The 26212-nt window shown below is 38.3% G+C and overlaps 1 protein-coding gene and 1 long non-coding RNA gene across 12 annotated transcripts in view; one reads left to right on the top strand and one right to left on the bottom strand.

The window, feature by feature from the left end:
• The window catches only part of LOC134296003 (uncharacterized), a 39166-nt gene extending 18578 nt beyond the window's left edge, over window positions 1-20588 (top strand). Inside the window, exon 3 of the long non-coding RNA XR_010002553.1 lies at window positions 17462-20588. This is a non-coding gene — a long non-coding RNA (uncharacterized LOC134296003). The remainder of the gene's footprint in view (window positions 1-17461) is intronic.
• Window positions 1-26212, bottom strand: part of itpr1 (inositol 1,4,5-trisphosphate receptor type 1) — a 288950-nt gene that overhangs the window by 254331 nt on the left and 8407 nt on the right. For 6 of the 11 annotated variants that reach the window (XM_062969734.1, XM_062969739.1, XM_062969743.1 and 3 more), the window contains exon 1: window positions 10794-11801. The exons of 1 other annotated variant lie outside the window; for it this stretch is intronic. In XM_062969734.1, the coding sequence (XP_062825804.1) occupies window positions 10794-10882 (89 nt within the window). In that variant the 5' untranslated portion in view covers window positions 10883-11801. Of the gene's footprint in view, window positions 1-10793; window positions 11803-26212 lie in introns of those variants that run through there. 4 more of the 11 variants (XM_062969740.1, XM_062969742.1, XM_062969736.1 and 1 more) reach the window with 2 other exon arrangements.

Raw genomic sequence — 26212 nt, 5'->3', positions numbered from 1 at the left:
AACTATTCGAGAAAAATTGGTACAAAATGCTATTTAGACAGCATTACACCCCAGTAAAGATTGCAAAATTTAATAAAGACTTCACAAACAAATGTTGGAAATGTGAAAACGAAGTGGGCACATACTTTCACCAATGGTGCGCATGCAAAAAAGTAAAAAAGTATTAGAGTAATATACATGGAAAAATTCAAGAAATATTAAAAACCAAATTCCGTTGAAAGCCAGAAATGTATTAATTGGGTTTAACAAATACCAAATTAAATGATAATCAAGACACAATGTTCTTTCACATGAGCACTGTGGCAAGGCTAGTTCTTGCCAAAGTTTGGAAAGAAAGGAAGATATCAACCACTGATGACTGGAGTCTGAAAATGTTACACTTAATACAAATGGACTGTTTGTCACAAACATTAAGGGATGGTAAAAGAAAATTGGCTTCAAAGACTTTTTTCAAAAGACAGGAACACCATTGACAATAGATTTATCTGACATATGAAGAATCATGTAAACCAAAGGCAGCTGGGAATTACAATGTAAATTAACATGGCGAAAAATTAAATCCAGGAGGGAAAAATGGAAAGTCCAAACCCTCTCTCTCTCTCTCTCTCTCTCTCATCTCTCTTTCATTCCCTCTTCGTTCTCTATCACGACCAATGTTTTCTTCACTTTTGCTGTAAATAGCACAGAAATCACAATAATTTAAAAAAAACAATCCTAATTAACTTGACTATCTCATCAGCCAAAAGCAGACCCACACTTCCCATTGGATAAAACTGTATTGTTCATTCATGGTTTTTTGCACTACAAATAAGATATGTGCAATTTGCATATTTTTCAAACTATAATCATCCCACCCCATCCCATCCCATCCCCTGTCCCCCCATGCCCTCTGCTTAAAAACTTTAAGGAGCCCCGACAGTCAATGTTATCTACTCTGATGCAAAGTGGCCATCCCAGACAGGTCCTCCAGTATGGTTCTCCAAGTTCAAACTCATGTTGTGATTTGGATCTGTGGCCATCAATGAAAAGTATGTACTTTCTATTTTGCAGTAGGACAGATAAGCAGAATTTTGAGTAGAGGCTACACTCTGATTTCTGTTTCCACAAGAACACCAGCACACAAGTCAATGCACCACAAATAGAGCTGTTTCTATACTCATGTAGTTTTAATTGGCTTACTTGACTATTGAACATTTTCTTTAAATATAGTTTTTATTAAAGCTTTTTATGAGTTACATTGGTGGCCCTATGGGAAAGTTGGAGAAGGGTTGTCCAAAGGAAAGGTAATGGGGGTGAAATATGGGAGGGGGGGTGAGAAGGTATGATAGTTCTGTAGCAAGTAATGGGGAGGGAAAGAAAGGGGAAAGGGGTTAGGGAAGGGTAAATTCTAATGGAAGGGGGGGGGATGGATGACTTCCGATCTTCTTTCTTCCAGTTTTCTGGTTTTCCTTTAAGCATAATTTTCTTTGAGGTATTCTTCTAGGTCTGTCCAGTCCGTTTCTTTCATTTTGTTGTCCATGTTTTTTTTAACTAGAAAAGTTAATCTATCCATATCTCTTATCTCAATAATTTTATCTATCCACAGTTCTTTTGTAGGCGGTGTTTCTGATTTCCAATACTTAGCTATTATAATCCTCGCAGCAGTGATGAAATAAGTGAAAAGTTTATCTTTATTTGCATCTAAATTTTCTTTTGGGTCTGAGAGGCCTAATAAAAAAATTTCTGGTTTCAACTCAAATTTTAATTTTAATATTTTGTTACATTCTGTTTGTACTACTTTCCAATAGCTAATTAATTTTTTGCATTTCCACCACATATGGAAGTAGGACCCTACTTGTTCCTTACACCTCCAGCAGTGGTTGTTCACATTTTTCCACATTAATCCTATTTTTTTGGTGTCAAATACCACCTGTGAATTACTTTTATACTATTGAACATTTTGATGTACATATTTTAAGAGAAACTAGAATGCTGCTGCAATAAAACAGGATATAGTTATAAATTATAGTAAGTGTCTTAAAGTAATCAAATACAGTAGAGTCTCACTTATCCAACATAAACCGGCCAGCAGAATGTTGGATAAGCGAATATGTTGGATAATAAGGAGGCATTAAGGAAAAGCCTATTAAACATCAAATTAGGTTATGAATTTACAAATGATGCACCAAAATATCATGTTAGACAACAAATTTGGCAGAAAAAGTAGTTCAATACACAGTAATGCTATGTAGTAATTACTGTATTTATGAATTTAGCACCAAAATATCACGATATATTGAAAACATTGACTACAAAAATGCGTTGGATAATCCAGAACGTTGGATAAGCGAGTGTTGGATAAGTGAGACTCTACTGTATAGTGTTTTAGAATACAAAATAGGTTCTGTGGCGTTGTTCTTAAGTTGAATTTGTATGTAAGTCGGAACAGGCATATTTTTAAAGTGTAACTCTCTCTCTCTCTCTCTCTCTCTCTCTCTCTCTCTCTCTCTATATATATATATATATATATATATATATATATATATATATATATATATATATATATATGCAAGCTTTAGATAGCTTAGGGAAGGGCTAACACCCCTGTGGTGTTTGTTTTGCGGTCTGTGGCTCTGTTCAAAAGATCTCACCTCACTTTCTGTCCCTGTGGATAATTGGATTTTGAAAGATTTGGCTTGTTGTAGAAACAAGGATTGTTGCTTAAACCTCAATAGAAACAACTTTTTCCTCGTGATTACTCTTCCAGGAGCGAATTCCGCTCCTTGGGGTAGATTTCTCTCACTTCCTGTTGTTTCACTCCCATTTGTAACTACGAGTCATTTGTAAGTTGGATGTGTGTAACTCAGGAACTGCCTGTAATCCTTCCGCGAAAACACTGCACAATCAGTAGTAAGTTCCTTTCTGAAACCAAAGTATTTATATTTCCATATGCAGACTTCAGCATCTAACCACAAAATTATTTCTATATTGTTTTTGATTTTGAGTGCTCTGAACGTTTATTATGGATTATTCTGTAGATGTTGCTAAAGGCAAGAAAACGCTTTCATGGCATGTTAACAGAATGGCTGGATACGCTGGGAAAAATAAATATCATCTCTAGTTGTGTTTAAGAAATACTAATGCATTTGCTGTTTGCTCTGTGATTTTATGTTATTTCCCATAGTTCTTTTCCCCAGCATGCACTTTTGAGATAATTTCTCTAAAGTGAGAAGAATGCATTGTAACAGCTACAAGCTACCTCCCTCAAGGCTATCTTCGCGGGACCTTGACCTCATTTCATTTTTTAAATTTGAAAATGGCAGATTACAAAGTGTAATACAATACAAAGCCCAGTATGAACGGAGAAAAATGATGTGTATTTATTGTCAGGAAGGGGATGGTGATTTTGGGAGCTTCGCCACCTCAGATGCAAGAACTTGGAAAGCCTTGGATACCATACAGCTGGGAAGATGTGAAAATGAGGAGGGGGCTTAAAACCCTACAGGCATGAGATCCTATCTGATATTGAATACTAAGCACTGGTTCAGCTTTGGTTTTAAATTGTGAGACTTCTTTAAATGCTATCAATAGTTCTGTGTTAGGTATCCCTAAATCAGTAGTTCCCAAACTTATTTGGCCTGCTGCCCCCTTTCCAGAAAAAATATTACTCAGCGTCCCTGGAAAGGGGGCATGGCTTAGAGGGGTGGGCGTTGCTCCTTCTCAAGAGAGCGGGGCTGAGCCTCTCCCCTAGTCCAAGATGCGGGGCTGGAGGGGAAGGTGGGCGGGGCCACAAATGGGCGGCCAGGACTGGGATGGGTGGAGCTCTGAGGCAGGGCTGAGCTTCTATCCCTGTCCTACAGTGCCTGCCAGGACACAGGGGGTGGGGCTAGAGGAGGGGGTGGGGCCTCTTGCCAAGTGCCTGAAGGGGCTGAACCTCTATGCCCCGCCCCCATGTTCTAACAAGCGCCTCAGGGGAGGTATACAGAGGCTCTTGGGAAGGGGCCCTGCCCCCGGCCTAGCCCCGCCCTTTAGTCCTAAAAGGCATCTCAGGAGAGGTATAGAGGCTCAGCCCTGCCTCGGGCTCTTGGAAAGAAGCCACGCCCCTCCCCTGGCCCCACCCCGTGTCCTAATAGGTGCCATCACCGCCCCCCTGGATCGCTGCGGTGCCCACCAGGGGGCGGTAGCGGCCACTTTGGGAATCACTGCCCTAGATATAAGAAGAATAGTTTATATCCAAATCACTTTAATCTAACTGTGTAAACAGCACAGGCATCACTTCTATACATGGCTTGTGAATATGAATGTGTGTGTTCTGTACAACTGTACATAAAGGAAGGCCAAAACTTCATTTCCCTACTTTTCATAATGGCAGGCTTATGCAAGATGGGGAAATCATGAACATGTGTGTCTTCTGATTGATTTGCAGAACCAGTTTGAAAAGTTGAAATGTAAGCTATATGAACTACACAGACAGTACACAATTTCATGAGAGTTTATACTGAGTTTATTAATTTATTTTGATAAGCCCACAGTCAGGTGAGCACTGCTTTTTCACAAGGCTGGTCCTACCAAGGCTAAATGGTAAGAACCAGCATAAATTAGCCAATTCTACTTGCATGGTTGTACCATGAATGTGATTTGGTTCCCAACTACATAGTAAAGCTGCTCCCACACAGCTAGCTGAGATTGCTAAAATAGTGTCTTCCATGTCCATTGGTAATATAGAGGATGGTATCCGGCTATGTTAAAGCCACACTAAAAGAGTTCAGTTTTACCTAACATCTTGAATTAAAGAACACATTTTCAACATCTGGAATTTTGTTGTTTCGCTAAGAGAGAATATTTGTAAAGTAGCCAAACAAAACACATTTCTCATGCATCGGAAAAACTTGACATTGAGAATGCTAGATGGGCAAATCTTAACACTTCCATAATTTTCTGCATGGAAAATTCAGATTGGGTTTCTGTTTGGTCCGGAACAATTTTATGTGTTTAAAAAAACCATAAAACCCATGTTTTTTCTGCACAAAGCATGTCCCAAACTGACAGTAGTCTTTGAAAACTACAAAGCTTTTTTAAACTACGTACTTTCTTGCAGAATGGCAAAAATTGTACAATTATATATTCTTGCCTATGAGAATAAAATTTATGAAGATTTATACCCCTGTGTTTCGTATTACATGTGAACAGCAAAAAGGGTTTGGGTAGGTCAAAAACATCTTTAGGAAATATCTATGAGGGAGATATTCACAAAAGACAAATGATGAAGAAATAAATTCAGTGGCTGTTGAAAGCTATGAGAACTGAAAAATAGATAGAAGCGAAAGTAGCACATAGAATTCAGGAGAAACGCCAACGAGTGGCTCGAGCAATGAAAAGAAATATTTTTCTCTGTCATATTTTGTTGTTCATTGCACTTGTCATCAGTAACCTTTTTTTCTTAAAGACTGCACCAACAATTCAGCAGTGACCTCTCAAAAAGGGGTGGGGGTGGGACTAGAAACAATAAAACAGCAGTCTGATCAGAGCATCTCAACATTAATTATATCTTGATCAAAGATTAGTTTTCTAAGAACTGTCTTGTAGATCAAACCATATGTGCTCTAGTTCCGTATTTTTCTTCTACAACAGCAACCCATATCTTTCAAAGATGACAAGCAGAACACGAAAACAACAACCTTCTCAGTACTTTTATGCCATTCAGAATTCAGAGATATATCAGCTCTGTACAGGGAAGTAGTAATTCTGGCATTTGGAGACATTACTTAAAAAAAAAACCTATAGTTTCCAGAACCCTCTCACCTTCATGGCCAGATGCAAAACCAAAAAAGTAACTTTTTCCATGGCCTGGACAATTCCATAGGTTTACTAATCCTGTATATATTGAGGTTTTTCCCCCTGATCAGATCCAATCAAATTAAACAATATGATTCTGTCAGGATTGTAATCAGTAGATATCAGGAAAAAATATTGGAGGAAAGAGAGAGAACGGCACACATATTAATGGTAATATGAATAATATTCAGATAGGGAGGGAGGGAATCCTTAATACGACGAATTTTATAATTCTTGCTCAAGTCACCTTTTGGAAGAGGAGAAGGAAAGCCAGTCCTGGCATCAGAACCTTGGCTCTCAAAAGACAGTCATATTCCCACACTGGTGAGAACACAGTATTAACATGAACAGTGTTCATAACATGACCTAGCAGTGTTTCTGAATTTGCTCCATATATTTAAAAAAGCATAGTAAAAAATAATGTCATATAGCATCAGATCGACATCAACTCAAACTGGAATAACTCAGCAAGCTCTCTTGTGGACTTCCTGCCATACTCTGCTATGAAATATTATTTAAACAAGAGCTGACAGTTGCATCCAGCGCCATAGACCTGTGAGGTTTACAAGCTATCACCAAATGTGGTAGCAATAAGGCCATTGTCGAAGCAATCAAACTGAAAGGAATACCATTAATTATAATTATTACTGCAGGTAATTCAGGAATGGAAAAGGCATGCAACTATTTGGAGTGATGGCAATTTTATATAGTACCCGTATGGTGCAATAATTGCATCATGTCAAAATACGAGTGAAACAGGAAAAATAACACTACCTTTTGTACTCGTTCAGTAGATAGGGCAAAGGTATGATAAGGTGGCACTATTTCTAACTGCACCTCTAACTTTTCCTATAGACAAATCCAATTAGTGTTTTGCAAATTTTCTTATACAATATCCTAAAGTACAGGCAGTTTCCAAGTGTCAAACATATGACTTACAAATAACTCATAGTTAAGAACGGAGGTGAGACAATGGGAAGTGAGTGAAATCTACATCTAGAAAGGGAAATTCACTGCTGGAAGAATTAGCATGGGGAAAAGGTGCCTCCACTGAAACTTTCTCACTAAACCTTGTTTCCACAACAAGCCACATTTTTCAAAATCCAGTGATCACAGGGGCAGAAAGTGAGGTGAAATTTTCTGAACAGGGACAGCAAAACAAACACCACAGGGAATGTTAACCCATCCCTATGCTATCCCAAGCTTTTATATATATCTTAAGTTGAACTAGTTTGTAAGTCAGACCAGACACATTTGTAAGTGTAACTCCAGCCATAGATAGACAGATAGAGTTGGAATTACACTTTAAAATGTGCCTGTCCTGACTTATAAACTAATCCAACTTATGAACAAACCTACAGAACGTATCTTGTTTGTAACTTGGGGACTGCTTGCACTTTGTTCCTACTCAAAATAGGAGGATTTTTGAAAAACTGATGCATTTACTCAATACATGGATTGCAACAATCAAAATTAGTTTGTGCAATCCCCTAACCCTCTCCCCCAAATTTTCAGAAAGTTACGACCTTCTGCCTATTTCTTTTCTGCCTTTCCACACATACATGTACACATGTAGGTTTGGGGGCAAAATTTTGGATTTTGATATGACCTGTGGGTAAGTCAAAGGTCATTTCATGGAGAGGAGAAAAGACTGATGCAGTTAAGCACCTCAAAGAGCCAGTCACCCCAAGCCACCTCCACTACCATTTTATCACCCAGGTATTCCAAAAGGGCAGAAGCGGCACCATAACAAAGAGATTCAAGGGGTTAAGTCCTTCTTTTAGGTTCTTCTGGAATGGATTAAGCTCTCGGTTTTCATCACTCTACTCAGAGAAAAGGGTGGCTTTCTTTTTCTGAAGTACAGTATATAATCTGGCCTGTGGATACGTCGACTCAATTTTTTTCATTTGATTTTTTGGCCAAATTTTCTTGACTTATACATGGGTATATATCGTCATTTCAGTAGTCAAACTCATAAGTCAATTCCAATTGAGGCCAAACATTACTGAGACGTTTTCCTCCACTTAAATTCCCAGGCTGGCTGGTGGGGAGTCTACTGTGTGGATCCCAAGGTTTCCTTCAAATCCAGAACACTCCAATGGTCCCTTTCATTTTTTTTATGGGGAGAAGAGCATTTGGATATGGAAGGAGCAAGAAGTAGCACGGAATTACATAAAAACGAGTAGGACAAACTAAGACACGCTGTTACTCCAGAGAGATTTTCAATACAGATCACACAGAAATACTGAGGCAAAGAAACCAGCCACACACATTGCAGTTAATAATGAATGAACAGAATTGCCTCACTTCCTATAAATACCCCACCCCATACACATTTCTCAATCACGATTTGTAGATCCCTCACATCAGGGCTGATGTGGGGGACCAGAAATCACTATGCTTTTCTAGTGTATCAGGGACCAGTATATTAGTGCCCATTGGCTACAATTGCATCTTTCTTTCCTAGAAACCTGCATGAGAGCAGTGGCCAATGGCTCAGAGACCAACACTGGTCCACAGAACACCATTTTCAGTAGCATAGACTGACACTGTTAAGGCTTACAACACTTATGCAAATATATTTCATTTATCCAAAATCAACTTTCTATAGACTACATTATTTTCTAGATGAGTTTCAATTCTCACCAGCAATTTTTTTTAAAATTCTGGTGAACATGATTGCAAACTATCAAGGTCATTAGCCACTAAAGCTTTAGCCAATTAATCTATGGGGGCTAATTTTAACAAATAGAACTGAATCTCAATTAACTTCCTTTAAAAAAATTTCACATCCTGTAAGAGGATAAATTTGTTAGGAAAGACAGCATGCCCTTCCTAATAAGTAGTATCAGAGTGATAACACTGATGCTATAGTGAATTCACACACATGTTTTATTTCCCCCTTCAGCTTGGAAAGAGAAGGCAGGGCATTAAAATGAGAAAGAAAAGACTTTAAAATGAAAATACTTTTGATGTGCAAATGCAAGGAAACTAATATTGAATTCCCAGTGATTTCTATTTCTAGGCAGTACAGAGAGCAAGGCAAACTTATTTGCAAGTCCATCTGCATTCTGCAGTTTTACATAAAATGCTTATGCTCAAATCTATTCCCATGCTTCACTCATAACCGCATTTAGTTATGTGACCTGCGCTCAGCTTGCTTAGCATGTATTTTGCTGGTTATGAAGAAAGGCATCGGAGCTGTCAAGATCACTTGGCGTTCTGCATTATCACAAGTGGAAATGCTCTGCAATTTCTTTTTGCGGCTGAAAAACGATCTATTTTAAAAAGGACAATCAAGCTTTTGTGATGCCACCATCTAATTACTGGACCCCAAGTCCTACAGAATGTCTTCTGATACACAGAGCACAGGCATAGATATTTATGACAGTGAAAATGTATTTGCTCCAAAACATTGATTTGATATTAATGAAAACCGCCATTTAACTGCATTAAAAACTTAATATACTATGTATATACAGTAGAATCTCACTTATCCAACACTCTCTTATCCAACGTTCTGGATTATCCAACACATTTTTGTGTCAATGTTTTCAATACATCATGATATTTTGGTGCTAAATTCGTAAATACAGTAATTACTACATAGCATTACTTCATACTGAACTACTTTTTCTGTCAAATTTGTTGTATAACATGATGTTTTGGTGCTTAATTTGTAAAATCATAACCTAATTTGATGTTTAATTGGCTTTTCCTTAATGTCTCTTTATTATCCAACATATTCGCTTATCCAACATTCTGCCGGCCAGTTTATGTTGGATAAGTGAGACTCTACTGTATAACACAGTGTTGCAACTCTCTGCTCAAAGGAAGTTCTATTTGATTTCAAAGGAATTTCTTCCCGAGTAAATGTGTTGCAGAGGACTGTAACTGTAACTCTCTGTATTGATTCAACATGGTGACACAGCCTTAAAATCAACCAACAATCCTCCCTGTATTTAATGACATGAACTACAAGAAACAATAGAGATATCATCTCTTATTTAAACAGCATGTTCCATCATTTTATGGCTCCGTGCCCACCATGATCTATGCCCAAAGTCTGTTGTGATGAGATTAGATTGAGTGATCAATAAATTTTGGAAGTAAATATGAACACTTATTTCCTTCTTGAGGAGCACTGTAGCACTTCCCTCTATACAGAGAAGCTGATTTCAGAGAGAAGGATTCTTCCTTCTGTTTTTCAATGTTCTTCTCCCTTACAATAATTTCTCATATGAAGGGACATTTTGTGTGTGTGCATGTCCACTTGCAAGCCAGAAATCCAGAGGCAGAATTGCCACCTCAGTGAGACAAATGGTCTCATGTAACATGGCCAACAGTCTCGACTGACAGGGCAGCTCCATCTACACATCCCCACTAGAAATCTGTAGGCCTCAATATTGTTTTATAATCTGGAGAACAAGAGCGATTCAACCTCATGTCGATTCAATCCCATTAGTAAGAGGAAAATGCTTACTCAATTTGATACCTGCTGCTAAGAAAATGAGCAGGTAGCCTAGAAATGCAAGAAACATCCGTTGGCAAGGAAGCCCTCTTGTCAAAAGGTTTTTAGTAATATTAAAAATGAAGAAAGGGCATGCCAATAAGTAAATGAAATTCACCTCCATGCAAAGGGCACCCAAATGGGTACAAACTGATCTTGTCCTCCATTTGCAGCCAAAGATGAATCCCTGTGCTCGCTTATAACAATTCAGAATCTGAAACAAACACATCATTCTTATTGTTTAACTGCCGAGAAATTGGCTTCGATTTAGAGTGTCCCTATGTCCTCAAAGACACCTTGAATTCAACAGCCCTGCTATCATCCACTTGCAAACCACCCCTACTAAAATTAATGTCACCTTAAATCAGTTTCAACATACATCTGGATAATTGAATACAATTGTGTGCTTAGTCAAATAAATCTTCCTTCTAATTTACCACATCCCTCCATGCCTGGCAACACCCAGTACCTTTCACTTCTCTCAAAGGTTCTCATTTTTGATGCAGTCATAGCCCCTTCTTCCGCTTCAGCTTCTTCGGTTGGAAATCGGTGCATCATCTCCTTGATTTTTCAAAATGCTTACAGATGGTTGATGCAGTTCTTCTTTCAAGCAGCTGCCCCTTCCTGGTTCAAGGCTGAAGATGCCCTTAATGAAAGTGGAACTAGCTTATCTTTTTCCACTGCTGCTGGCACAAACATCCAGTCTCCACAATGAAGTATCGCAATGACTGTATGAGAGATCACCTGAGCACCACATGCTTTATGAAGGGGGCCATGGGTGGCCAGGAGACCTAGTTTCAAAAATAGGGAGAAGAATCCCCATTGGGATTAAAGTAGTAATTATCATGTTCCAGTTCCTCATTTTGGCCCACATAATGCCAGCTTTCTACTTTGCCCGAAGGCAGCGTTCAACACAAGTTAACAAAGATCCCATTAAGGAGAAGTTTGCTGCTATTTCCTCAACTTTTGCTTGACCCTAAATGCACATTAAACTATGAGTTAATTGGGAAAACAGCCAGGTTATCAAGTATGTTTGTTAAATTCACTATGTTAGTTCCTAAAATATCTTAGCAATGGAGTCCATTTAACCTTTAATGCCTCAACAACCAACAAGAATTGAAAAGTTCAAATAAATTGTACGAGGATTCAATTTCTGAGGGACTCGTGAAACTTAGGCACAGATCTCCACAAACTCTGCGATAAAATCCAAGGCTGCATTAAAATGATTGGCAGTTTACACCCTACAAAGGTCCATGCTATTTGCTCAAAGATGGATAAAACAGATTCTCCCATGCTATAATTTAGAAGAGGCCATTTTGCACCTGACATTTTCTAAGCCGCCACACAAAAAAGGCAAAGAAATTACAGTACTCACATCACCTAGATGTCATCGCCAAAGTTTCTATTCCTCTTGATTATTCTGATCACAAGTCTTACACAATCCTTTCATGCAGAAAAAAGATATGCTGAGGTTATTTCTCTTGCTAACCCTTAATATGAAGATTGTATAAGGAACATCTTCAGAGAACCAGCTTTTAGCCTTAAAAAGATAAGGGAATCCTGTAGCAGCTTTGAGATGAACTGAGTAAATGAAATTCTAGCACAAACAATCCTGAACTCCAATCCACCTCATCTAACGTATCGTGAAGTTAGAAATACCGTTTTTAAAAGTCTCATACATTCTTTTTATGCAGAAACAGACCAAGATTTTGATGTTCTTGAATAACTTTTTGCTCTGTTCATTAAGGCTCCTTTATGGGTTACAATGACCATCTGGCATTTCGTTGTGTGCCACAAACTCATATTATACCTGTGTTTCAAATGCATAGTTTGAAGCATCATTAATACCCTTTACGATAGTACTTTTCAGGCTGTCTTGATGACTGGGACCAGCAGTGGTTTTTTTTTTCTTTCCAATATGCCAAAGATGGACACTACATTTGTGCCCAGTGGGTACAACTGTTTCATAATTCCCTGGAAACCGCCAAAGAGTGGCAGCCAATGGCTCAAAGTACTGGCATTGTTCCAGGGTCTACCACTTTGAGTAGGACTGCTTTACAGCATCCTAAATAAATGCCCAGAATGATCCTTAATCTACGGTTAACAATTATTAACCCACATAGTTTTGTGCCATATCTTCTTACAGCACTATTTCAAGATAAGTTAATGTCTACAACTTAAAGACGGGCAGGATGTTTATTGACTTTTAGGGTCATGCAGTTATGATTAAAAACCTTGGAGAAATCTTTCTTCTCTGAAAGCATCACAAACAATGTTCAATTGGTTTCCAAAGCAGCTGTGTTTACACTTCACAGAATCATTTGTATGTGTTTTTAAGTGGCTATTTTCTATTTTCTGTCCTCTATTAATATTCACTGCTAAGAAAATGTTGTGTATATAAACATCTATTATCTGTCTTGCTCTTTCTTGTTTAGAACTGAAATCTACAGTAATAAAAGACACTGTATACATGTGTGCCTATTTTTACCTTACCGTCATAGCTCCTAATCCATGAAACTTAGACACCTGGTACTTGGCACATATAAAAGAGACCACTATAAATTTTTAAAAATCAATTACTTTAAATGTTTGCTGCCTGCAATATGATCTTCAGTCACTAGGTGACAGATTCTGCAAACTCTTAATTAAAAAAACTATAGACAGACAGACCTTGAATATTCTCTAGAAGTCCTCTAAGATATTCCAAGTGTTCCCTCACTACTTTGCAGTTCGCTTTTTGCGGACTTGCTGTTTCGCAGTTTTTTAATAAACACTAAAACAATAGTATAAATCATAAAATAATATTATAAATCCCTCTTACTACTTCCTTCCTAAGGAGAAGCCTAAGTAAGGAAGGAAGGAAGGAAGGAAGGAAGGAAGGAAGGAAGGAAGGAAGGAAGGAAGGAAGGAAGGAAGGAAGGAGAAGCCGAAGGGAGAGAAAAGAAGGCTGAAGCAGCTTTGTTTTTGCCTCATACGGCATGCATGTGCTTGAGAGGAGAGGAAGGGACAGAGATGCTACTTGCCAGTGAGATTGTAAACAACACAAATACAGAGTCCCTACTTTACGGATTTTCACTTTTCGCGAGTGGTCCTGGAACATAGCCCCCGCGATAAGTGAGGGAACACTGTACTGAGAAAATTGCTGCTTCTCATTACACAGCCCCAAAACAAACTCTTCAAAATGCTGAGAAGGGAGGGAGAGAAGGAATGAAATATGTAAGGCTTTCCAGATATATCTGGATTAATTTGCATCATGTCTCACCATTGGCTATGAGATGATGGGAGCTGCAGCTTAACAAGTTACAGAGGGCAAAATATCTTCATCTCTAATCCTGGGAAGGATGGGACCAATCAATAAGAGAGCCTATGTGTTTCCTCCAGCACTGTTTCTATAGATTTGTTTAGCTGATTCCATAAAACACTGAGCCTGGTTTTATGCAATGAATGATTTGTGTAATTGATGCATTCTGCCACAGAGCTATTAGTCCTTCAATTGCTTCCAAATTGATGGGAAAAAAACAATTGAAGTCTTCAATTGATCCAAGAGAACAAGGTGTAACACGGAGAGAGTAAAGCTCTTGGGAATAAGGCATAAGGAATGTTTCTATTGATGTTTATTTACAGCAAGCATTATGTGGAACACTCAAATACAGCAGGAAGTTCAAAATGAACTAGTGAACTCGTGAAATCCTTAAATAAGGGGGAAAAAAGCCTTAAAGTGGAAGTTGGGGTTTTAAAATACTGACTTGCTATTAAATCTGTTTGTAGGAGGTACTCCTAACAGAGTCAGAGTCTCTAAAGTGTAGGTGGGGAATGACTGCACTGTCATTTCGATCTGCACAGTATACATTAAGTTTATCTCAGATGGTTTTAAGCCATTTTAAACCTAGTAGCTGCCCTTGATGTGTAAAGCAATTGCTCAATCTGTCCAATTAATCAGTGTGAGTAAGCTAGGTGAGGAAATTTAAGGGACTGCCCAACTCAAAGCAGGATGTGTACAATCCAAACGGCAAGTTAATGGGATAGCAGGATGGTGTTATCTTCCGCTTTACGCCATGAACGGAAAATGGACCAGCCTTCAAACCTTCTTTCAGCAAGGTTAATAAGATATTCAAGAGGAATCGGAAAAGTGGTGGGGAGATCTAGTTCTGATTGCTCCTGCCATCAGCATTTGACATCCAACATGATTGCTCCTTTCTCCCAAAGACCAGCTTTGCTGCACACAGTATCTGTTTGGATTACAGAAACTAATGGACTCACCCAGGGGGAAATGTGGCCAAGATCATTGGAGTATATACACCTGCTTTCACATCTGGAACAACAGTAACTGAAAGCATTTTAATTTGGCATATGACCAAAGAAGTGCCATCTGGTTTTTAGAAAGCAAGCTTTTAGACCACATTAAGCATTACCATAGCTCATAACATGAAGAACATTTCTCAGGACACAATACTCAAACATGAAGGTGGAGAACTGGTACTTGGGGGGTGCGGGGGAAGGACACAACTCAGTGGCCTATCTGCATATTACAATGATTACGTTGTCTGTAACACACTATTTTGGAGACTGAAAAGGGCAAAGCAACACAATGTTTGTCCAAAACATATAAAGACTGACCTAAAAGTAATATACAAAATCAACTATTCATGACGCTGAATTTGCAGAGCAATTCATATGCTTTGTCAGGTGAGATACACTCTGCTATTTATAAAAATTGCAGATGCCTGAAGTTGAAACTTATTTTTTACTTTTGAGGAATATAAATCTCATTCTGGAAGACAGCACACAAAAACTTCATTGTCCTCTGTTGCAAGTATAGTTCATAGAATCCTAGCATCGGAAGAGACCATAAGGACCATCCAGTCCAACCCCCTGCCATGTAGAATTCAGAAGGTGTAGCTGCTAATTGAAATTTAGCCTCGGCAAAATTATCTTACCTTTTAAAAAAGCTGCAAAACCCATAAGGTCACCATAAATCTAAAGGCAACTTGAAGGCATCTAAGTACACATTTCTTTGTTTAGAAAAAAGGCAACTAAGTGATACAATCCTAGAAAAAATCTACTAAGAGGTAGATGCCATTGACCTCAATAGGGTTTAATGTTAGCTAAATGAGCACAAGAATGCTGCCAAAAATCATTTCTATGCATATTCAAATCAGTCTCTCAAAGCTACCATATTACATGTTAAAATATTTAGTTAGCATTGGAAATTTATACTAAGAACTGCATTGTGTCTCTGTGTTTATTTACATTTTTTAATAATAATAATAATAATAATAATAATAATAATAATAATAATAATAATAATAATAATAAGCAGTCTTGGGAAGGTTTTTCTGGAAAGACAAGTATATAAATTTATTTTAGATGTAAGCATAAGACAAATAGAGATGTAACATAAAAGTGATGTATGAGGTCATGTCAAACAGAGGTGATTAACTAAAGGCATATTGCTTCGGAGGAACAGTATCTGAGCAGAAAATGAATTAGGGAAAAATCAACTGAAGAGATGCTTATTTGAGATCAAATGGCACTTCTTGTGAATTTATTTGGATTTATCTGGATAGAAAATTAATTGGCTCATCTTCTGTAAAATTATGTTAGTAATTACATCTAAATTTGCATAAGAAAATTTGATTCATTTTTTTCTTTTTGGGAATGCCTTAAATTACTATATTCAAGAAAGGAGGGTGTGAGGAAGCATCAATATCTCAGGGGCTTCCCTTTCAATCCCAGTTAACAAAAGTTTGAAAAGCCATCACTTCCAAGAGCTGTCATCCCCCACCCCATATATAATGCAGCATCAGATCTAAATAAACTAGATTCAGCCAACACAAATCAATCAGAAATATATAAATAACCATTCTTTCTGGTCTATAAATAGTTGGCATTCTACTTAGGTTTCAATGAGTTGCAAGAGTCTAATGCATTCAAGACATTCCATTAATACCATTAGAAATACACTGATGCAACAGCAATTTAATTTTTACACAATAACTTGTCCCTTCCAGCTTTCATGAGCTGTTTTGGAAAAAGAAATGAGCAATTAACCATGTCTCGAAAAATATGCAACATACCCATTTGCAGGTCTATCTGAAATCCTCCAGACGAGTAAATTTAAATTATATCGGATTAATATCTAACTCTGAGAAGTAGTTAGTGTTGGTGTATTATTTTGCACTACAGATATGCCCTTGCATGGTCATCATAGAACAGCATTATCCTGCTGTCCTATGCAAACCATGAAATGTAATTACAAAGGATTCTTTCAAATGGATCTAAGGAAGAACTGAGTTCTCTCAGGCCCCTTCTACACTGCCATATAACCCGGATTATCTAAGCAGATGATCCACATTATCTGCTTTGAACAGGATTATCTGAGTATATACACTGTCATATAATCCATTTCAGAGCAAATAATCTAGATTTTATATGGTTAGTGTAGAAGGGGCCTTCGTGTATCTCCTCAGGTTTGGCCAGTTTTAGTTACCTCCACCCACACCAATTTATCCTATTCCATTAAGGGGTCGGGACCCCTGGGGGGGTTGTGAGGGGAGTGTCAGAAGGGTTGCCAAAGACCATCAGAAAATACATATGTCTGATGGTTTTAGAAACCTCTTTGGCAGAGAAGGCTGGATGTAGGTGAACTACAACTCCAAAACTCAAGGTCAATGCCACCAAACCCTTCCAGTATTTTCTGTTGGTCGTGGGAATTCTGTGTGCCATATTTGGTTCAATTCCATCATTGGTGGAGTTCAGAATCCCAGTAACTACAACTTTCAAATGACAAAATCAACCCCTCCAGTATTCAAATTTCAGCATATCAGGTATTTGCGCCAAATTTGGTCCAGTGAATGAAAATACATCCTGCATATCAGGATGTATTATGAGCCTTAAGAGTGGCAAAATTACAGTTACGAAGTAGCATCAAAAATAATTTTATGGTTGGGGGTCACCACAACATGAGGAACTGTATTAAGGGGTCGCAGCATTAGGAAAGTTAAGAACCACTGCGTTTGGGGACTGCTTGTAGTGATTTCTTGGATCTTCACTAATACCATTACCAAGTTTGTTTGTTTTGTAAAAAGACTGTAGCTTCAAGTGTATTGATTTCCCTCTGATTTGTTTTTGTTTCAGTGCTATCGTGGAAAAGTGCCATTTCACGGATCTACTATACCTCTAAAAAAAGAAAAGAAAGAAATTGACATATATATTTTGTTCCAATCTGTCTCACAATTATAAAGATACTGATTCAAGCACAGTAATAAAATGGTACATGCGGTGCTCGGAATTGCTAGAAAACGATTCAGGACTACAGAAACAGGAATTGGATTTTTTTTAACTACTTCAAGGAACACATCAACAAATGACAGTCTCCTGATCCATTTGTCCTGTCTAGAACAAAAGAAGTTGATCAGAGTGAGTGGCAATCAAGTTCCTAAACCAACTTTATTTTTAGAATATCAGTTTCCCAAAAGCAAAAGCCCTATTCTTTTGGGACCCTATGCACCAGACAACAACAAAAACTTAGACAGTGCCCTTTACTTTTAACCATCTGCAGCAGACTGGTTATATACAGTAGCCACTGGACACCAGAAAACTGTCATAAAAGTCCTTTTGAGCCACTGGTGCCAGTCTTCAGAGTCTAAATATGCACAAAATTAAAGTCTTATTTTCTATACAATAAAATTCAAGAAGGAAGGCTCTGAAATTCCCTCCCTAGGGAGATTAGACTGGCCCCTACCCTGTCTGTCTTTATCAAACAGCTGAAGCCATGGTTCTGCCAGCGTGCGTTTGAATGACCACCAACTTGATAGAGCCCTATCACTGATACATTACTCCCCAGCATTTTATTTCCTTCCTATTTATCCTACCCCGAATTATCTCAGCCAACTCTCTGACACTTGTCCACGCACTTTATCACAAGCCCTTGAAATTGTGTATTTTCTTATGCTTGACCCCTTTTTATCCATAGTGTATCATTACCTCATTTTGCTTGGTCATTTTATGTTTTATTATATGTTATGTTTTAACCAATTATTTTACTTGATTATTATACTTTTGTTTTTAGTTATTGATATGTGTTTTAAATTGTTATACTTTGTTTCTGTGTTGGGCTCAGCCCCATGTTAGCCGCCCCGAGTCCCTTCGGGGAGATGGTGGCGAGATAGAAAAATAAAATATTATTATTTATTTATTTATTTATTAAGGAAGCGTGAGAGAGAGAGAGAGAAAAGAGAAGTCAAATTTGTAATTATCTCCAGTCCCAGACCTCACTTGCCCCTGGAGTTACTATACACACACATACAGAAAATATCCTTGGGTGTTTCATGGCAAGTCAGCGTTAGACTTCTTTTCCTTCAAACCATCTCAGAAGACAGAAAGAGAACCCAAGTGACAAATGGGATTCCTTATATTGAGAAATACTTTTGCCTGCAGCCCGTGGAGCAAGTTGCTTAATCTGGTCAAAAATCATGAAAATTAAGAGGGAGGAAAGGATTCCAAGAGCCCAGAACATCAAGCTATACATGTTAGCAATAAAGGCAGGATGAAATGAAATGTTACAGAAAATCCTGGTCCCAGATCATCTGGGCCTCAGTTTGCAGGCTGACCGGAGTGGAGTAAAAAGGGGCATTTCTTGGTGGTTTTTCCTAAGGAACAGCAGGGCTCAGACTTGCTACTGGTAATGCTCTCCATGAACTACTGTTTATTTTGGTCTTCCTGAGCAGACTGGAGGGAAATGTTTCCTCTTTGTTCCATTTGGACAGAAGGAAAACATCTGAAAGATCCTCCTCACTTTCTCTTCTGGCATATTTCCATGAACAGCTTCTAGCATACTATACCTTGGGTTTGAAAGCTTTGCATATATTCAGAGATAATTACCATATATCTTCTTAGGCCCTTCTACACTACCATATAATCCAGATTATTAAATCAGATAATCCACATTATCTGCTTTGAACTGGATTTTATGAGTCTACACTGCCATATAATCCAGTTCAAAGCAGATAATCTGAATTTTATATGGCGATGTATGAGCCTTAGTCTTCTCAACTAAACATATTGAGCTCCTTCAACTGCTTCTCAGAGAACTTGATTTCCACACCATGTAACTTTCTTTTGAATGCATTCCGGCTTGAACCAAGCACATCAGTTGTAACCAATAAGGAGGACTTATTAGCACATTTGGAAAGGAATATTTGGGGGGAAAAAAACCATGACGGCCTAAGGCATTCTAGATAACCACTCCCAAACTGTGAAATCCCCTCTAATGGGAGCCTTGGTTTGCCTGTCATACATTCTCTTTTCATCAATAAACAAAGAGATTTTTTATTAAGACATCTTTTGGCTGGTTGCTAATTATTGCAAAAAATTCTTTTGGGAGGCAGGTTGCTCTAAATGTTTTAAGATATTTTAAATTGATGCTGGTCATTTAATGGGTCTTTTAAAATGTCTTTTTTCTGATTTATTTTTTTTGTTGAAGGTTGTTATAACCTGTGCTAGGTGTCACCTGAGGTCCAATACTGGGAGAAAGGAGAGGCATAAATTCATATTAACAGAATGAAATAAAAATAAACTCTGTTTTCACCAACAATATCTCTCTGCATTTCTACCTTTATTTCTATCACATAGTCCACCTCTTTATCACTAGGACTGTTGAATTGATTCGCATGCTATAAACTAAGTGCTATTTATTTAGGCTTAAGAATTTATACAGCAAACCATTTAGCTCATTTCCTATTGCCCAGACAACCATCATTTCAAGCAGGAAAGATATGAAGCAACCTCCCTATTGCCATGAACAAAAGGAGTTGGAGGGACATACTGCTATTTCTCTAGTTTCTGTAAAATATTTATCCAGATACACCAAATGAAATAAATATGATCAGAAGTTATGCTATTACGCTCTACCATCACAAAAATTGCACAGACAGATCGAAGTAATACAGTTCTGCATCTACGGATTCAACCATTCACAGCTAGGATATATATATGGGGACACCATTTTACTAGACCATTGTATATAAGGGGACTTCAGCATCCATGGATTTTGGTATCAATTTGGGGCAGAAGTCCTGGAAACCAAAGCCCAGCGGATACTAAGGCCTCACTCACTGTACAATCATTACAATACACGGAGAAAGGACAAGCATCCCTCTGAATGAGTGGACATCTATTTAAGAAATAAACACACATTTCCATAAAAGTATACTCTTCGATCCATCTCCAAGAATGCAGTGAATCTTCAAAATGGATTGTAAATGCTTCCAAATCCAAATTCCAAAGAACTTAAAGTTGTATGTTTAACAGTTCCATGTCACTGCTTTCTTCTACAGCATCAAATTTTGTCTTGAGGGTCCACAGCTAAGCTTGCCTTTGTCTCTAAGCCAATGCAAACAATAATTATCATCCATTTTATTTCCCTGAACAGAAAATGACCCAAATGGGATTTCACACAACATTCCAATCAGAATGGTTGAAAAGGATAGGATACACAGGATAGACAAATGTTTTATCTTTTGTGAGAGATGTTTGACTTAACACGGTCTTTACTAATGAGCATGGTTCCTAATGTACTAGTATCTGACCTCTAGGCCATAGCAACTTTACTTAACACATGGAGAACAGAACAGAGAGGAACCCTGACTAGCCTCTGATTGGAGGGAGTTCCACTGCCTGAGAAACCTAAATCTGTGTGACAAAATCTTTTCAGGAGGTTGAAAGAGTGGAGTACTCTTCCCAAGCAAAAACTGACTTTTTTGAACTTTGTCCTTCAGACACACTATAGATAGTTGTCGAAGGCTTTCATGGCTGGAATCACTGGGTTGCTGTGAGTTTTTCCGGGCTGTATGGCCATGTTCCAGAAGCACATGGAACATGCTTCTGGAACATGGCCATACAGTCCGGAAAACTCACAGCAACACACTATAGATAGGCCTGCACTGCTCCTTATGCATTTAGGCATACCCTTTCATTAGTACATTTAACATTTTTAGGAAAATTCAGCTCTTGGGTGTTTACTGGGTGAAAAAGAATGGCAAGAAACACATAAAGAACTTGGGAGTATTTTGCAGCGTGAAAGCTGCAACAGATTTGAAAGATTAAGTCATCCAAGGTTGTGGGGGAACCTAGTGAGAAAGGAAAGAAATGTGTGCTTCTCTAGAAATTTCATAAAAGGTGGTAGACGTGACACAAGACCAGTTGCTTCCAATGCTCTGCTTGTATAGTTGTAAAGAAATTAAATATTACAAGAATTCCACATATATTCCAAAAGAATCCAATGCACAAGTAACATGGATACTTCCCACTGTTTAGAGAAGTGAGGAGTGCAGCATGAAACAAATACCCCCATATATATTTTTTCTGACAATTGAACTGTGACCTCACTGTTGTTAACTTCAATGTTAGCTTTTTTTTCTACTCCATTTACTAGCACTGCAAATGTTTCCTTGTCCCCAATCTAACTTTTCCAACAGTTAACACTTTTTTCCTATGAGGAGATGCACAGCATACTAAATACCTTGGAACACATTTTTAGTATGTGCCCCATCACTATTTGTCAGTACAGTAGAGTCTCACTAATCCAAGCCTCGCTTATCCAAGCCTCTGGATAATCCAAGCCATTTTTGTAGTCAATGTTTTCAATATATCGTGATATTTTGGTGCTAAATTAGTAAATACAGTAATTACAACATAACATTACTGTGTATTGAACTGCTTTTTCTGTCAAATTTGTTGTATAACATGATGTTTTGGTGCTTAATTTGTAAAATCATAACCTAATTTGATGTTTAATAGGCTTTTCCTTAATCTCTCCTTATTATCCAAGATATTCGCTTATCCAAGCTTCTGCCGGCCTGTTTAGCTTGGATAAGTGAGACTCTACTGTATATGTGACTCTTGACACAGGCGCCACAGAGTTAGCAGGAACAGGATGATGCAAGTGATGATGATGATGCAAATAAGGAACAAGTCCTTATTTAGAACTTGCAAGATTGTCAGTGCCCAAAGATTAGCTTTAAAAAGAGACAAGTCATGCTTGAAATAATAACAGAGCTGCATAGCTGAAAGGAAGATGACTGCTTTCTTTGTAACACAGTTCATTCAATCTTTCATAAATCTGTTCCCAAACATGTTGCCAAGTATTCAGGCTTATCTTTATCTGAAATGCTTGGGACCAGAGGTATTTTGGATTTCAGAATACATAATGAGATATCTTGGAACTCAAGTGTAAACACAAAATTAGTTTTATGTTTCGTACACCTTATACACATAGCCTGAAGATAATTTTATGTTCAATATTGTTTACATTGAACAATCACTAAGAAAAGAAGTCACAATCGCCACCATCCAGGAAAACCATTTTAGATTTTGGAGTATTCTGTACTCCAAATAGGGATATGGTTACTCAACCTATAATGGGATATGCAACTATAGCCTTGCAAAAGATGGTCTGGTCCACCAAATGAGCCTACAGCTCTCTTCTTTTCGTCAGCATTATCAAAATAGTGAGGAGTTACAGGAGGTGCCACCACAAAACATATGGAGAGTTATAATGGTCAAATATTCATTTATAACATTAACATTGGAATTGTCCAGCCCTTAAATTTTTTATTTCCTTTCATTTCGAAGGGATATGAACCAGGTTTGAATATTATATTACAGCCCCGGAGACCAGAATTTGAATCCCTGCTTGGCCATGGAAGTACATTGGTTGACCTTGGGCAAGTCATACTCTTTCAGCTTCAGAGGAGGGCAAAAGCAAATCCTATTCTGAACAAATCTTGCCACGAAAAACCTGTGACAAGTTTGGTTTAGGATTCCCATAAGCTGTAAACACAACAACAGCAACAAGAGATATGAACAGAAAAACGTCACGCCAAAAGATATTACAGTTTCATACATCACAATACTTCAGCAGTGAGTTAAAAACAATTACCGTAGTACACTGGTTCTCAATCTTTGGTCTGAAATTGCCACCTGAAAATCTCATACATGTGGAGATTACTTCTATCATTACACAACTGGGAAGAAAAAACAGGGGGAAACAATAAGACAAATTCCAAGTAAGGATGGAAATCAAAATTAGCCAAATCTATATACCAACAACATACAGTTATGGATATTGCTCACTGCTTGATCATTTAATAGCTTGACCTGGTCCTGAAACTCAGTATGTTTCACATCAGCCACTCGATGAAATGCACATCCTCCATCTCAAAAAGGTGAACACCAAAGCAGACTCATCCAGTACAGGTTGGCTCCCAGCAGTATTGAGCAGAATACCAGATTGTACAGCAGACTATCATATAGTGTGCCAGACGTAATGATCTAGCCCTGAGATTATTCACACTGTTCTGTCTACTCAAACTGCACTTCTGGATCTAAATCCCAGTCTAGAGAAGAGGACAACTTTGCAAAGATGCAATCCCCAATAAGGCAACTGTGTCAGGAGAAAGCCACACATAATCTGACAGACATGTATTACCACAAATCATCATGCAGAACCAGCTCAAGCATTTTCCAAACTGCATTCCTAAACTACTGAAGTATGCCTTGGGGAAAATTAGATCTCTCTATCTGAAATAGCCTAAAGGAACCAGATACCATCTGATCCCTAGTTAGCACTTGGATGGGGGACTGCCAAAGGTTACTAGATGCTATCAATTGTATTTCAGGAGAAGAACCAGCAAAACCACTTCCAAGGATTCCTTGCCTAACAAAATCTATTTTATGGGGAGATTTCAACAAGACATTTGAAGGCACATACATAAACACACATCTGAGAGATGTCAGTGTACTGTATGCTTCTTGAGAGTAGTATAAACCCTTCCTCCAGGACATCTTTCTAATATTATACATTTTAGTGGATGGGTGAAAAGCCAGGGAATAAACTGAATTAGGCTATCCCACCGGGGTGGTTTACTCATTTTTCTGGAAAGTCAATACATATATTTAAGTTTAAGAATTCACAAATAGTAACATCATACTCAAGAAAGGAACAAAGATGCTCCTTGGGTTTTCTGGTGCTTCCTAGGAGATAGAGGAAAACGGGATCTCGGTAGCCTTACAACTGGCTCAAAAATGTGACTTCAGTTTTAAACCAGAATGAAACAACACAAGTCCCGTGCCACAGGTATCAAAAGGCGGGAACATACGGATATAATTCATAGTCGCATTCAGACTGAAGCGATAATTAAATCAGCCAGAGTCTAACTTTAGTACAAGAGAAATCAACTCCAAAGAGCAAACTACTTCTATAGAATGTGGTTCTACCTAGGACCAGTGACAGAAATTTAGAAGGACCCAGCATTTATTGCAGAATGAAGATCATTGGCAGGACACCAATACCATCAAGCTTTAAAATAATAATAGAAAGGAGGAGGAGGAGGAGGAGGAGGAGAAGTTGGCTTAAGTTCACCGCTTTTTTTTCTTTCTCATACCTAATCCATATAGGACTCAATGTAGCATAACCTACCATTAAATGCATCAACAGTGGGTTGTATAGCTTTGTTGCTGGTCATAACACAGTTTTAGATCACAGGTCTAGATATAGACAGCCCCAAGTAGTAGTGTGTGCAATATACAATGACAGTTCCAAAATCAGTGAGTACTGGTGTGGGAAGATACCATCTTCCAGATGCTGCTGGACTGCAGTTCTCATCATTCTTTACCACCAACTCTGCTAACTAGAAATGATAAGACTTGTAGTACCACAATGTCTGGAGTGCCACATGACTCCCTCTCCTGATTTAGCAGGGCATTTTTACTTCTGAATTAATGACATGCAATTGTGAAAATCCAAGGGTTACAATGCAATAACTGTAGCAATTATCAGCAATAATACTATTTCAGGAGAGATTTAAGAACTTGATAGCCTGCTCCTTCAACTGAGAGAAGACACAGAGGGCCCCGCAACCACAGCAATAGGAGGAGGCACATATTAAAGATGAAGAAGGTATGAAATTGTACTGTTGAGATTCCCTTACCCCTTCACAATGCCTCTCCCTCAAATCTTTGTGGGCTACTGGGATTTTGGGGAGAATGGGGCATGGGATTTCTACTCTCTTATCTCCATTCAGTGATTTGAAATAACTTTGCTCTTTCCAGCCTGGAGAGCAGTACATGAATCCCAGGGTCTGGTTCCCATGGTTGAGACCGCATCAGCAAGTTCAAGCTGAGACAACTTCACTCCACCACTCTTCCTCCTCCATCATCATCAATCATAATCACATGGGAGAGCCAACACATCTGGTCTAGTTTCTCAGGAAAAAACCAGGAAAATAAAAACAAGGATCTGTTCCCAATCCCTGCCTTCAAGGTCACATAATTTGGTTGGTGAAGAACCCTCTTACACGCCCCTCCCTTTCCTTGTTTCTATATGGTTTGTGTTCAGTTAAAATTCCATATTAAGCTTAACCCTTCATCATAAATCAGAAATGGGAGAAAGAACATCTGTCTCAAAACTCAAGTTGCCTACTTGTACAGAAGCCAATATCCTGCTCTTACCGAATCTTAGCTTTCCCTTTCCATTGCAACACTGAGAATGTAATTCCTTAACAAACTCTTCTGTTCTCCAGGTTTCTATACTGTAGCTGTCCTCATGAGTTCTCTTTGATAGCTTAGCTACCATTCAGTTACCCTTGTCTGTTCCTGATACAAATTCTGATCACCTAACAACACTGGGGCTATAGGGGTACAATACTTTGTGCCAATTCAGTTCACAGCATAGCAATGAGAAGGTGATGAAAAACTCCAAACTGAGATTAAGCACAGCTTGTTGTGACATCAAAACCCTACTCCAATGATCCCTAAACTATAGTTCTCCAAGTGTGTTGGATTTCAGCTCCCAGACACCTCGGCTACCTTGAAAAATGATCAGAAAAT

This window comes from Anolis carolinensis, chromosome 2 (assembly GCF_035594765.1).
Source record: "Anolis carolinensis isolate JA03-04 chromosome 2, rAnoCar3.1.pri, whole genome shotgun sequence".
Lineage (NCBI taxonomy): Eukaryota > Metazoa > Chordata > Lepidosauria > Squamata > Dactyloidae > Anolis > Anolis carolinensis.
The sequence above is the reverse complement of the archived record's forward strand: the minus strand, read 5'-3'. Positions and strand labels throughout refer to the sequence as shown.